Below are 15,364 nucleotides of genomic sequence, written 5' to 3' on the forward strand. Positions count from 1 at the left end.
TCTGGAGTTGGCAAGAGTGACTGAGGATGGCTCCTGCCCATGTGACCCCTAAACCACCAGGGAACCTCTGACTTAGGCCCAGAGATCCTACAGAATGATGGGTAGAGGGCTTTCGGAAGGGGGAAAGCTTTGGAGTCCCTTCTGTGTGGGAAGCTCTTGAGGAGAGAGCTGTTCTGGGAGGTGGGGGGGGGGGAGGACTGAGTGCGCAGGAATGCTCTCGGAAGGACGTTGTCACAGAAGTGGAGTTGCAAAATAAATTCCAATATTCAGCCCACCACCTGGTTAGCTAACTAGCTAATGAGCTTAATTTTGCACCTACTAAGTTAATTTCCAGAAGGTGGCCAGATTTGCAGATTTTTGATTTAGGCATGCAAATTCAGATGAATTTCAAACTTGAACATGCACTCTGGCAGGATTTTTCAGATTTGCTTTATGTACTCAGAAAAGCCAAGACAGATTTTGGATTTTCAGATCTATTACAATTCCTACTAGAATATCTGGGACTGGTATAATTTTCCTAGAAACTCAAGACGGTTGCTTGGTTTGCCTTCATCCTTGAATGGTCTGCATGTTTTAGTAAAAGCCACAAAACTGAAAGCCAATACCCTCGGTACTCAAGAGACACATAAAGCTTTCTGATCGCACAGCCTAGGTGGTAATTCCATTTCTAATGTAATGTTTATAAATATATCTTTGTAAATTATAGTAAACCCTGTGTTTTGCCAAAACAAAATAGTCATTTTGACAAAGTCTGCAGTATTGATGAACACTGCTTTTTTTTTCTCATTAAGGTAATCAATAGAAATAAAACAAAATAAAACATGGAAAAGGGAATAAGATGATACCTTTTTATTGGACATAACTTAATACATTTCTTGATTAGCTTTCGAAGGTTGCCCTTCTTCGTCAGATCGGAAATAAGTAAATGCTGGTACATGACAGTATATAGAAGTGAAACATCAAAGCATTCCAGGAAGTATTTCTTCACGGAGAGAGTGGTGGATGCTTGGAATGCCCTCCCGCGGGAGGTGGTGGAGAGGAAAACGGTAACGGAATTCAAACATGCGTGGGATAAACATAAAGGAATCCTGTTCAGAAGGAAAGGATCCTCAGGAGCTTAACCGAGATTGGATAGCAGAGCCGGTAGTGGGAGGTGGGGCTGGAGGTTGGGAGGCGGGGATAGTGCGGGGCAGACTTATACGGTCTGTGCCAGAGCCAGTGGTGGGAGGCGGGACTGGAGGTTGGGAGGCAGGGATAGCGCTAGGCAGACTTATACGGTCTGTGCCAGAGCCAGTGGTGGGAGGCGGGACTGGAGGTTGGGAGGCAGGGATAGCGCTGGGCAGACTTATACGGTCTATGCCAGAGCCGGTGGTTGGGAGGCGGGGCTAGTGCTGGGCAGACTTATACGGTCTGTGCCCTGAAGAGCACAGGTACAAATCAAAGTAGGGTATACACAAAAGTAGCACACATGAGTTGTCTTGTTGGGCAGACTGGATGGACCGTGCAGGTCTTTTTCTGCCGTCATCTACTATGTTACTATGTAGTGACAGTCTAACAGGATGGGGTGGATAGGTGAGACACAGGAAGAGTCGGGTGGATGAGGGACAGGGAGATATGCATGGAGACAGGAGGGTGACAAAGCAGTACAATTTTATGGATTATAATGGGCTAAAAAACCCAGATCTTTGTTAAGTCCTGTCTGGTGGGTATCAAAATATTTAATCATTCTGACTTCAAAGGTCTTACGTTCCTGTATTGTTTTAAAGTTTCCTTTCAGGATTCTCACTGGTACAGTGTTCTGGTTTTGTAAAGTGCTGCCCCACAGGTGTGACATCTTTATTGGTACTGGCATTTCTCATATGGTGTCTATGTAAATTAAATCTCTTCTTTAGCATCTGCCTTGTTTCTCTAATGTAGAAGCCTTTGTTGCATTTTTTACACTGAATGATATATACCACATTGGAAGATGAGCACGTGAAAGATTCCTTGATGTTTTTCTCATTAAAATTGGTGCTTAAGCTTTGAAAACCTGCTATGGGTACGAAGTCCCTATGCATATTTTCACCTCTTTTTCTGCAGGAAGATTTTATTCAGAATATAAAGCAAGTAAACCCAAAGGTTCAATCAGCGCATGTTATTTTCTGATCCTGCCCAAAACTCAACCAGTCCCAAAAAGTGAACAGGCAAGCGGTCCGTTCTCTTTTTGCCGCCACAACTCAACTGGGAATGCTTCACCTAAGTGTAGTTAAAATTATGCATGGTAAAAACAAAAGGGGCAGTTCTATAACTGGATGCCCCATGTTGGGTGCCGCAGTGGAGAGGACGAGTGCCAATTCTGTACCAGCATCTCTGCGCACAAATGGTGGAGGAGTGGCCTAGTGGTTAGGGTGGGGGACTTTGGTCCTGGGGAACTGAGGAACTGAGTTCGGTTCCCACTTCAGGCACAGGCAGCTCCTTGTGACTCTGGGCAAGTCACTTAACCCTCCATTGCCCCATGTAAGCCGCATTGAGCCTGCCATGAGTGGGAAAGCGCAGGGTACAAATGTAACAAAAATAAAATAGATACTATTGGAGATTCTACATGGAATGTTGCTACCATTGGAGATTCTACATGGAATGTTGCTACTATTGGAGATTCTACATGGAATGTTGCTACTATTGGAGATTCTACATGGAATGTTGCTATTCCACTAGCAGAAAACGAATTCACAATATCAATGTCTCTGGTAACATTCAACTGCTTGTATACACAAACCAGGACTCAAAAGCCACCTACTTCAAAAAAGTGCTTTAACAAACAGTTGTTTCACCAGTATTTCACCAATATTCCACCAATATAATATATAATTTTTGTGTGTAGAGTACCCTCAGATATAAACCACTGTAACTGCAGTCAATAATGCTGCTAAAATGTGGCATAGCACCTCTTTCATTAGGTAACTCTCACTCTGTTACTTAACCCTCCATTGCCCCCATGTAAGCCGCATTGAGCCTGCCATGAGTGGGAAAGCGCAGGGTACAAATGTAACAAAAATAAAATAGATACTATTGGAGATTCTACATGGAATGTTGCTACTGTTGGAGATTCTACATGGAATGTTGCTATTCCACCCCCAACTGTACACCATATAGTAGCCCTTATTTTACCCCGCGCTTTCCCACTCATGGCAGGCTCAATGCGGCTTACATGGGGCAATGGAGGGTTAAGTGACTTGCCCAGAGTCAAAAGGAGCTGCAGTGGGAATCAAACTCAGTTCCCCAGGATCAAAGTCCACTGCACTAACCACTAGGCTACTCCTCCACTAGCGACATTCCATGTAGAAGCCTGCCCTTGCAGATCAGCAATGCGGCCGCACAGGCTTCTGGTTCTGTGAGTCTGACGTCCTGCACATACGTGCAGGACGTCAGACTCACAGAAACAGAAGCCTGCGCAGCCACGTTGCTGATCTGCAAGGGCAGGCTTTGACTTGGAATGTTGCTAGTGGAATAACAACATTCCATCTAGAATCTCAAATAGGGAAAGGGAAATGGGACTTGATATACCGCCTTTCTGAGGTTTTTGCAACTACATTCAAAGCGGTTTACATATATTCAGGTACTTATTTTGTACCAGGGGCAATGGAGGGTTAAGTGACTTGCCCAGAGTCACAAGGAGCTGCAGTGGGAATTGAACTCATTTCCCCCCGGATCAAAGTCCACTGCACTAACCACTAGGCTACTCCTCCACTGGAGGAAGGGTTAAGTGCCTCACTCAAGGTCACCAGGAGATGCAGTGGGAATTGAACCCAGTTCCCCCACTGCACTAACCACTAGGCTACTCCTCCCATGCACTACTAGGTGTACGCAGCGTCGTACACATCATACGCAGGTACTTTCTCACAATCTATGTACCTGGGGCAATGGACAGTTAAGTGACTTGCTCAAGGTCACAAGGAGCTGCAGTGGGAATTGAACCCAGGTCACCAGGATCATGGCCCGCTGCACTAACCGTTAGGCCACTTCTCCAGGGCAGTGCAGGGTAGATGTGCATGGAATTAGTTAGTTAAGGAGCTGTTAATCAATTATTGGTGTTGACACTAATTTGGATTCTTACCGCAGCTCAAAATGTAGTTGCTCAATAGAGCGATAGTCCGCTCTGGTGAAATAGAGCGAAACACCATGAAATGGTGCAATTTTTTGGCATTCTGCTCCGCTCTAGTCCTTCAGTTCTGTTTCACCAGAGCAGACTATCACTGTATTGAGCTACTACATTTTAAGCAACCACTCATGCACCCAGTGTTGCTTGGTGGAATCGACCCAGAAGCAGGATTAGCCACACCGAAACACAGCCCGTGTCGGGTCATTAATAAAGCAGAATGATCTCAGCACTTGGTGCATGTAACTACAGGTGCATACTCGTTATAAAACTGCCCTTCACGTGCTGACTTTAAAACCTATTTTCAAATAGCTAATTTACATATGTAAATCACTATTTGCCCATGTTAATAGTTCAGAAAATTATGCTCTCTGCGACTTTGCTACTAGCAAAGCATTTAATTCGTGTATTCATTAATTGCAGTAAAATTAAGGAGGTAGAAATGCAGAAAATGAGGTTTGCAAGTATCCTTCACAGTCTCTAGGCAGCGCAGCCAGGAACGTGGAAGCTCTACACACAAAAACTGAGCTTAATGACCGGACACGCTCACGCTCAAATACTTTTGCTTTCTGATACTGCATCTTAAGGAGTTCAAGCTGCAGGTGAAGCCCTTGGAGACGGCTCAGCAAGGGTTAAAGGGCAACCCAAGGGCGCCTTATCCAGAGCAAACCAAGACGACGTGGGAATGAAAAATGCTTAATCTGGAAATTAATTTCATGCCTTACAGTTGTTTAGATACCATATAATAAGGGTATTCACCAGCTCGAGAACGTTTGAAGGAAATGCTGTTTCAGTCACAGTGGCTGAAATGCTGCTCTTAAAATGTCATCTTAACCAGATCTGTGATCAATTTTGTATTTTTAAGGAGCAATATATTTTTAATCAATAATACAGGGGGTGAGAATACGCTCAAGATTTGATAAAAATCTTGCAAGTAAAATGTTCTTACTGTAGGACTCACTGTGATTGCCAGCAAATCCACGGAAAACCACCGTGGCCAGCACCCAATACTCAGGGCCGACTTAACCACTGGACCAGGTGAGGCTGTGGCTCAGGGCACCAGTGATTAGGGGCACCAAAATACTCAGCCTCTGACCTCCCGTGGCCTACAGGTTAAAACCTTTCTTCCCCCAACACCTTCCCCCAGTCCAGTCTCCCCCCTTCTCTCTTCCCCTTCCCTGTGGGTCCGGCACTGCTCCCTCACTCCCCCGCCGTGGTCCTATAAAGTTTACATCAGTGGCTGGCAGCAACAGCAGCAGAATGACAGGCTGCCTTCAGGCACCCCCTAGGTCTTCCCTCTGCTGCAACTCACTCACAGGAAATGGCATCAGAGGAGGCAGGAGGAAGACCCAAGGACTGGCTGGAGGCAGCCTATCATGCTGCTGTTGCTGGCAACCAAATTAAACTTTACAGGACTGTGGGTAAGTGAAAGAAGTGAGGGAGCAGTGCCAGATCTGGGGGGAGGACGATGAGCGGGAGGAAAGAGAGACTGGACTGTGGGGGGGGGGGGGAGCTCGCCCAAGGAAAGGAGAGTTGCTAAACCCATGGGAGGGAGGAGAGGGGGTAGCTGGAAGCGATGCCTTGGAGGGGGGGGGGGGGGGGGGGAGGTGGCCACAAAAGGAAGTTGGCTCAGGGCACCACAATCCCTTGAGCCGGCCCTGCCAATGCTGGTCACAGATAGTAATGGACAGATTCTATATATGGCACGCAAATTTCAGCATGCACAATTGCTACTAAACTGGGGAGGAATCTGTAGAAGCTGATAAAGATAAGGCAAAATTGCTTAACAATTGTTTCTTCTCTGTGTTCATAGCTGAAGGGTCGGGAGCAGGACAAACACAAACAGGAAAGGAGGAGTGGGCGTCCCTGAACAATTTTCAGAGGATTGTGTTCATGAGGAGCTGGGTAAACTAAAGATGCACAAAGCGACGGGGCTGGACGGCATACATCTGAGGGTAACGAAGGAACATAAAGACAACGCATGATCTACTAACCTTCCGGAAGTTACTAAAGACAAACTTATTCAAAGAGACTTATAACAAGAATCCTTCATAAAAGACTTGACATCAAAAAAGCACCAGAACAAATCAACATTCATTCCTTTAACCTGGTTACTTTAATTACATTGACATTATTGAACGTTTTACCTTGTCCTTGCTCTTATGAATTAATTATTTATTTACTCCTAATTCACTTGATATTTTATCTTTAACATCTAATTTGCTTGATATTCTTATGTACCTTTAAATGTAACTCTTCTCTGTACTTATCATTCCGTTAATGGTTATCGCCATTGCAACATAATGTAAAAACAAGTTAATCCACATGGTGTTTGCTGATCGGTTGGCTGTTCTTTTGTTCTCTCTGTGGATTAACTTGCATACATAAAGGAATCATTCAAGCCAATCAGCTTCTTCTCAGAGAAAGTTGATTGTGACCCCTGAGGCAGGTGCTTTGGCGCTGAAACACGGATCGTGTCAGGTCCTTGATGTGAATATTCTGAATAAACTGGTTTTTTATATTATCTCCCTGTTGGTTTGCGCATTTGTCAGCCTCTACGTTTGCTGTTTTGCTTTGACTCTCCATGGAGGCCTCCTCCTGTCTTCTTGGGTTACCTCAATATTTCCACACATTTATGACTTTTATAGAACATTCAAGTGATTGAAATGTTAGTGACTCATGTTCGTACTACCTAGGGAGGGGAGAAGATTTCAAAACTGAATCCACCAAATACATATGATGACCCTTCTCCCCTGCCCCATCCCTCTGTGTTGAGTTCACTTGGGAAGACCCCAAACCTAGAACTGTTACAGACAGTGGGACCCTACAGGGTCCAACCCACTTACCAGCACTTTATGTCGCCCAGTGAGGTTGGGAGACTCACAGAGCAGCTGGACATCCGACACGGTGACGGTACACGGCTTCTCACCAATCAGTACTGTATAGTTCAGTTTCACATTGCCGCCAGCCACTGGAGGGGTCAGGTTCTTGCCCTGTGTAACCAGCAGAAATTAAAGAAAAAAATAGGACTAAGCCTTGACAGACATCCATTGGCTTTAAATAACTAGTCCTCACCCATTCCACCCTGCTAGAGCAATGCTTTTGAGTTAATACATGGATGTTAAGGGGCCTTTTTAGTAAGCCACGTAAGCGTCTACGCGTGCCCAATGTGCCCCAAAATAGAGTTACTGCCTGGCTACCGCGTGGCATTTGCGGTAATTTCATTTTTGGTGCGTGTCCAATACCTGCGTCCGAAAAATAATTTTTATTTTCAGACACACGCCAAGTGGCATTTGATGCGTGTAGGTCACTACCGCCCGGTTACCGCGTGAGACTTTACCGCTAGGTCAATGGCTGGCGGTAAGGTCTCAGACCCCAAATGGACGCACGCCAATTTTGATTTTGCCACACGTCCATTTTCGGCAAAAATGTTTAAAAGGCATTTTTTGCAGGCGCTCTGAAAAGTGGATCTGTGCGCGCCCAAAACCTGCGCCTAAGGCCATTTTTCAGCGCACCTTAGTAAAAGGACCCCTTAGTTTTTTTTTACTCTTTTTAAAAAAATAATAAAAACAAGCAAAAATACATTTTGAACTCATTAACTATCAGTTTAAAAAGTTAACCTTATAAGGGGAAAGACAGAATATGATAAATGACTTTTTTCCCCTACTAAATCCTGGAGGTTAATGCAGACAAGGTGATTTGCCCAAGATTCCTCAGAGAGTAAAGTAACGGACAGGCGTCTTAGGCTTATATGCCATGATTTTTCCTGAATTTCAATCTAATGCTCTGACCATGGATTCTTTTCTCCTTTCTGGGGCCTCAAAGACCAAAATCTGTATCATACTCTTCCACACCGAATAGACAGAGAGCAAAAGTCTGATGTAGGACCTCTACTAGGCATCAGTCAGCAGAGGTGATTTCAAAGCTAAGGCAAGCAAAATACATTGCCTAAGATCATAAGTACATAAGTAATGCCACACTGGGAAAAGACCAAGGGTCCATCGAGCCCAGCATCCTGTCCACGACAGCGGCCAATCCAGACCAAGGGCACCTGGCAAGCTTCCCAAACGTACAAACATTCTATACATGTTATTCCCAGAATTGTGGATTTTTCCCAAGTCCATTTAGTAGTGGTTTATGGACTTGTCCTTTAGGAAACCGTCTAACCCCTTTTTAAACTCTGCTAAGCCAACCGCCATCCAGAGTACAACATATATTATCCCCTCTTCTCTCCTTCTAGATACTCCTTATCTAAGATAAAGTGATCAAATTCCTCATCCCAGAAAATGAAATTTGTCCCTCCAGCTCTTTTGAGGCGTCTTTTACTAAGGCGCGCTCACGTTTTTAGCGAACGCTAACATTGTGGGCACGCTAAATGTTAGAGACGCCCATAGGAATGCGTTGGTGTCTCTAACGTTTAGCGCACCCACAATTTTAGTGCGCGACAAAAACGTGACCACGCCTTAGTAAAAGACCCTCTAAGTTTTCCCCAGAATAAATGTTTATTGCACAGTCTGTTGTCAACCCCTCTTCTCACCCCCCCCCCCTGTGAAAGAGACCGGGCACACTCAGCGCCAGATGCAGAATGTTTGTGGTACAGCTGCAGAAGAATAACGACCGTAGTAAGAGACTAACAAGAAAATATTTTGCCGCACGCAACAAACAAATACGATGGAAATATAATATGCAGACAAATCATGCTGTTAATGGGAGGGATGACTATATGCATGCGCATTTGTTTTTGCAATAACAGTGTTACCGATCACCATAAAAACAACACATGATTTGACCCGTCGGGGCGGGTTTCCTTCTCTGCCTGTGTCCCGCCCTCGTGTGACAACCTTCCGGAAATTACTGAAGACTTACTTGTCAAAAAGACGTAAAATAAGGATCCCCCATAACATACTGACTCCTAAACTACACCAGATACAACTATTATGGAACTTTCAGTGCCGTAGCGAGGGCAGCTAACACCCGGGACGGGTCGCCGCTGCACACACCCCCCCCCCCCCCCGGGTGCAGTACGGCGCACCCTCCTCCTACTACTACTACTACTATTTAGCATTTCTATAGCGCTACAAGGCATCCGCAGCGCTGCACAAACATAGAAGAAAGACAGTCCCTGCTCAAAGAGCTTACAATATAATAGACAAAAAATAAATAAAGTAAGCAAATCAAATCAATTAATGTGTACAGGAAGGAGGAGAGGAGGGTAGGTGGAGGCGAGTGGTTACGAGTCAAAAGCAATGTTAAAGAGGTGGGCTTTCAGTCTAGATTTAAAGGTGGCCAAGGATGGGGCAAGACGTAGGGGCTCAGGAAGTTTATTCCAGGCGTAGGGTGCAGCGAGACAGAAGGCGCGAAGTCTGGAGTTGGCAGTAGTGGAGAAGGGAACAGATAAGAAGGATTTATCCATGGAGCGGAGTGCACGGGAAGGGGTGTAGGGAAGGACGAGTGTGGAGAGATACTGGGGAGCAGCAGAGTGAGTACATTTATAGCTTAGTAGAAGAAGTTTGAACAGGATGCGAAAACGGATAGGGAGCCAGTGAAGCGACTTGAGGAGAGGGGTAGTATGAGTAAAGCGACCCTGGCGCACCCCTCTCCCCGGAGCGCGTACTTACATCGGAAAGCGGTGCGGGCCGATCCGCCCCGACTGCACGTTGCTGGGAGCTGCGTCGGGAACCAGCGGAGCAGACACCCCCCCAGCGGCGTGCACCCGGGGCGGACCGCCCCACCGTCCCCCCTTCCTACGCCACTGGGAACTTTCTTAATTTGTTTATTTTAATTACATCCTCATTACTGAATATTATTTATTTATTTATTATATTTGTATCCCGCACTTTCCCACTAAAAGCAAGCTCAATGTGGCTTACATAGTAACTAGCCGTTGAGCCCGTGAAAACAGGCTACTTTTGGAATGGGGGGGTTTCCGAGCCCCTCCCCCCCCGGAGTCGCCGCAGCCCCTCCACCTGGCCCGAGCAGCACTGTGAACTTACATCACCACGCAGCAGCAGGCACATCAGCAAAGCTGCCGTCGGGGCGGGTTTCCTTCTCTGCCTGTGTCCCGCCCTCGTGTGACGTAACGTCGGTGAGGGCGGGACAAAGGCAGAGAAGGAAGCCCGACGGCAGCTTTGCTGATGTGCCTGCTGCTGCGGGGTGATGTAAGTTCACAGTGCTCGGGCCAGATGGAGGGGCGGCGGCGACTCCGAGGGAGGGGGGAGCGGTTCCAACGTCTGCAGCATGCCAGTAGAGACTTCCCTCTCTGTCCCGCCCCCATCATCACGTATTGAATCGGGGGCAGGGCAGAGAGGGAAGTCTCTACTGCGCATTTGCGAGTGAGTACGGTCACTCGCCGTTTATATGTTTGATAGGTAACACAGAATTTTGTTATGTAAAGTAGGAAATTAAGTATAACATAATAGAAGGATGGATGGGTAGGTAGGTAGAGACAGGTGATAGAGGAGGGTAAGGTGGGAGATAGATTCTGGGTCAATGTCGTTTTCTCTTCAGTATATGTAAGGTAGATGGGTTCATGAGATTAATCTGGGTCTTTGGGGTAGGCTTGTTTGAATAGATGGGTTTTTATCTTGTCCTGATATCACTATGTAATGTTTTATCTATTATCCACCCTAATCCTACAGGATATTCTTATGAACCTTATTTGTAACAATTCTGAAACTCTTATTCCGTTAATATGATTGCCATGATATTCTTATGCACCTTATCTGTATCTATATCCTGAAATTCTTATCCTATTAATGTGATTGTCGTTGTAACATATTGTAAGCCACACTGAGCCTGCAAATAGGTGGGGAAATGTGGGATACAAATGCAGCAAATAATAATAATAATGTCTTGAAGAAACTGTGGTGCTTATTAATCTCCGCAGTTATAAAAGTTATAGCAGATGTGCTCGTTAACCGGCATTTTTGCTTAGCAGTGTCTGTCTGTTCAAGTAAATCATTGTTTTTAGGGTTTTTTTGAGGAATTGACTCATTAATACATATTTTTAGTCAGGAAACAGTTATGAGCAAAAGTAACACTGCCCCAACCACTAATTTGTCATTTTAAATAATGCTGTAATAATAAATTACAATAAGACAAAAAAAAAAAGAGAGAAATAGGAAGGCTGGAAAGCAGTGATGCCAGAAAGCAAGACAGTGCAGAAAAAGTGCCGTGAATAGTAGACGGTATATGAGGACAAGTGGTGTTTTTCTGTTTGGCTCACTTTGCGGGAGATGAGCGCACAATAATTGCCGCTTAATAACACACGCTGAACTTTATTTTATGGGCCAAACCACTTTCCTTCCCAACATATCCACTTCAGCGACTGTTCCTATTTTTCAGAACTTTGGCAAAAAAATTCTTTGCATTATTCTAGCGGCAAAATCAACTCTTCCTTTATTGCGCCAACGTGGAATTCTCAATGACCTGTCTAATATATAATTTATTTATTTATTTATTTATTTATTTATTTATTGTATTTGTACCCCACATTTCCCCACCTTTTTGCAGGCTCAATGTGGCTTACAGAGTATAGATATGATAACGTCGTTACATGATTTAAAAACAGTCGATCATAAGCACAGGTGAAAGAGGATTTAGATGGAAGGTGTTAGGTAAGGTCGTGTGAGAAGTGTTTTTTTGGTGTACTTGGGTGGTTTAAGGAATGATTTGTTTCATTGAGGGTGACTTTTGTAGGCTTTGTTGAAGAGATGAATATGATTTGCGGAAATTTATGCCACGCGAGTTAAATCCACGCTCAAGCCTTTGGTGCATTGCTCGGCCAATCCTGTGTGCATATAACCACATGCTAATCAAGCAGGTAAACTTGAAGTATTTTTCTCCATGCTTTCTTTGGCCAAAGCAGACTACAACTGTGACACACAGCAGTAAACCGGAAACAACAATTACACAGGCACACTCATAAACATGCTGAGACTCCCAGGGCAGCCTTGCGCTGAGCATACAGGGCAACTGCATGTACATATCTGCACATGCAATATATCCCAACAAAGGAAAAGAGAGTACTACATACAGTACGACACAATAATCTCTCTGAAATGATGGCAAAATAGTAATTTAAAGAAACTAAAGTTCTGTGAAGTGCATTAAGTTTTAAAAGTAAAAAAGGGAAAAAGCCTCTGAAACCGACCCAACCTCCAACCCGAATAATTGCTTTCAATAACAAAGGTTGGAAAAAGTCAATGGGTTCCTTCTCATCATTGGCAAAAAAACCCTTAAATTCTTTGATGCCAAATGCTAAAACTTCACAGAACTGACTGTGGATCCAAAAACAAGAAGTGAAAAGATATCTTAACTGAATTCAACTTCCAAGTGCAGGTAGGAAACAACGTGTAGGTGATCAGTCCAAGGTAGTACAAAAAACAGAAGAAACCAGTCTTCGCAAGGAAATCAACAAGAAACAAAACAGCGAAGATGACCAACAAAAGCAAAAAACAAAAAATATTTAAAAAAAAAAAAATATATATATATATATATATAAAATGTCAAAATTTAAAATTAATCATAAAATATGTATTTAAAAGATGAATCCATCAAAATCAAAAAATTACATAAAAAAGACGACACTTTGGATGTAAAAATGAAGAATCAACTTTATTAGCCAGACTGTAGCAGGGAGAAAGGGACTCGACACAGCTGTGTTTCGGCCGTACGGCTAATAAAGTTGATTCTTCATTTTTACATCCAAAGTGTCGTCCTTTTTATGTAATTTTTTGATTTTGATGGATTCATCTTTTAAATACATATTTTATGATTAATTTTAAATTTTGACGTTTTTATATATATATATTTTATTTTTATTTTTATATTTTTTGTTTTCTGCTTTTGTTGGTGATCGGTCCAACACACCGACTTTGGCCAGAGTTTTGCTATGAAGTAGCTGCCTCAAGGCGTGAGTAAACCAAAGAACTATGGCTGTTACTGAAAGACCTATCAAGTGAGTGCCCAAAATACAATAGAGGTCAAGCATTATCCACAGTCCCATTGTTTTCAGCTGCCTGTGAACATCCTGATACTGATTTTAGAAATCAGGGAGATGAATCCCTAGGGTGCCAGTAAGGACCTCCCCCCCCCCCCCCCCCCTCCAATTGGCTGTACATCAAGTGCTTCACTTGCCGCACGGCCATTTCTTAAAAAAAAGAAAGACCTAACTTTTACCCACTGAGGTAAAAAGGAGGCTCGGCTCGCGTCAAAAACCCATGCCGATGCAAGCGCAGGCTCCCTTTTGCCACAGCTTGCTAAAAGGGGCCCAAAATGAACAATGCTGCCAACAACAGGAGAAATGAAATGAACTGAAAATGTTTGGGTTGCCCATCCCTACTGAATATCAACGGCAGAGCCGTCCAGAGGGATTTAACTAGGAAGGAGCAATTCCTACCCATTAAATCCTTTTAACCATAGTAACATAGTAAGTGACGAAAGAAAAAGACCTGTACGATCCATCCAGTCTGCTGAGGAGGAAGGAGGTGTTTTAGAGAGCTCTGCTGACTTCCAGTGGAAAGGGAGTGAGACCTAGCTCCCTCCCCAAAGATGAGGAGGGTCCCTGGGGAGAAGGCCTCAGGAAAGTCCCAGGCTATGGGGCCTCCTGGGGCCCGGGACCAGAAGGCCGAAAGGAGTGGCTCTCTCCCTGGTTTGACTACCGGGAGAAGGGAAAGGAGTCCAGTGGACCGAAGGGAGAAGCAGCCCAGTGGAGGCCACCAGAGCATTTCCCCCTCCATGGCCCAGCTTGCGGAAGGTAAGCGAGAAGACAGTGGAGGGGGGAGGAAGATAGTACAGGCCCCAGAAGGGCGCTTCCAAGGAAGGGAGAAGGAAGAGGCGATGGAAGTTTGCCAGAAGCCTTTGCTGGAGGCAGCTGAGAGTGAGAGTGAGGAGAGTGGATCGTCAGATGAGGAGTTCCTTGAAGTGAGCTATGACCCTGATGATCCAGCAAGTAGTGTGGTAAATATTGTAAGACGAATTAAGCTGGTGGAAAAAGAAGTAGTGGAGCTAGGAAAACGTCTGAAAATGGCAAGAACTATGTGTAAATTTGCCCCAGCGGAGCACAGACAAATGTATGTTAAAGAGGAAGCCCGGATATCAAAGTTGTTGGGGAAAAAAGAACACTTGTTGAACTGTTTAAAAAAGGGCTCTGTGAATCCTTTGAGGGAGCTCTATGTTAACCGAGAAAGGATGGCTTCAATACCACAGTCTGGGGGTTCAGGAACACTACAGTTGCAGCAAGCTTCAGTGTCTTCAGCAGCATTAGACTCAAAAGAGTTGTCTGGGTTCAGAGGTGACCCCACTTTAAAATACATGAGACAGTTGGCAACACAGTCTAGAGCACTTACCCAGCAGCCAGAGAATAAGGAGGCAGCGGCAGGACATGGCTCTGAGGTGGGGGCTGGAGTAGAGATCCTACCTGTGGAGGGGAGGACAGAACTCAGTAACTTTTCAAAACTCCAGATAATGGAGGCAGCAGAGGGAGACGCAGGTAGCAGCCTGTTTTCTACAGAGGTGGTGGTCGAAGTCTCAGAGGGCTTACCTGCAGTTGTGCAAACAGCAGAGACAGTTGCCGTGAAGGAAGCCCTGTTGGAAAAGGGTCAGCAGAGGCAGACTCCGGTATTTTTGGCCGGGTCTGCAATGACTGAAGTGGAAACCGAAGCAGCATGGCATCTGGAGAAGCCCCGCCCACGAAGTCCGGGAGCAGGGGAGGTCTTCCCTGAGCATGGAGTAGCTGGCGGTTTACAGGAGAGGGGTCGGAGAGAGAGGAATAGGAGCGGGCAGCAGCTGGGAGCTCATTTGACCAGCTGTCCATTACAAGAGGTGAAATCGGGGGGTGCTAACAGCCAGCCTGTGGCGGAATCAGGAACAGACAAGCCATGCCCCCGGGAAGCGCCAGCCATTGGGAGAACGCAGGAGGGACTGCACCAGAAGCAAGGGGGAAGTAACCCGATTGTTGAGAGACTTTCGTTGACTACAGAAGTGGACATGGCAAGTCTAACAGATGTGCAGCGGGTGGTGGAGCAGACCTGCCAGCAGGACGGCTGGGAGCGAGGAGCCAAGGGGAGCGGCGGAGTTCCGGAGGCTTCGCCCCTGGTGCCGGAGGTTGGAGGGAGTTCGGGGGCAGAGCGAGCAGGGAGTCTGGTATCGCCAGCTGCAGACCTGACTGGGCAGGTGCCAGAGTATCGCCAGGAGACAGAGGAGAGGAGGCGATTAGCCCAGAGGCTG

General features: G+C 45.4%; 1 protein-coding gene across 1 annotated transcript in view; it reads right to left on the reverse strand.

Moving 5' to 3' along the window:
* The window catches only part of PLXNA4 (plexin A4), a 944,413-nt gene that overhangs the window by 174,754 nt on the left and 754,295 nt on the right, over positions 1–15,364 (reverse strand). The window contains 1 exon segment of the mRNA XM_030216701.1: positions 6,982–7,128. Within this exon segment, the coding sequence (XP_030072561.1) occupies positions 6,982–7,128 (147 nt within the window).

This window comes from Microcaecilia unicolor, chromosome 10, assembly GCF_901765095.1.
Source record: "Microcaecilia unicolor chromosome 10, aMicUni1.1, whole genome shotgun sequence".
NCBI classification, from domain to species: domain Eukaryota; kingdom Metazoa; phylum Chordata; class Amphibia; order Gymnophiona; family Siphonopidae; genus Microcaecilia; species Microcaecilia unicolor.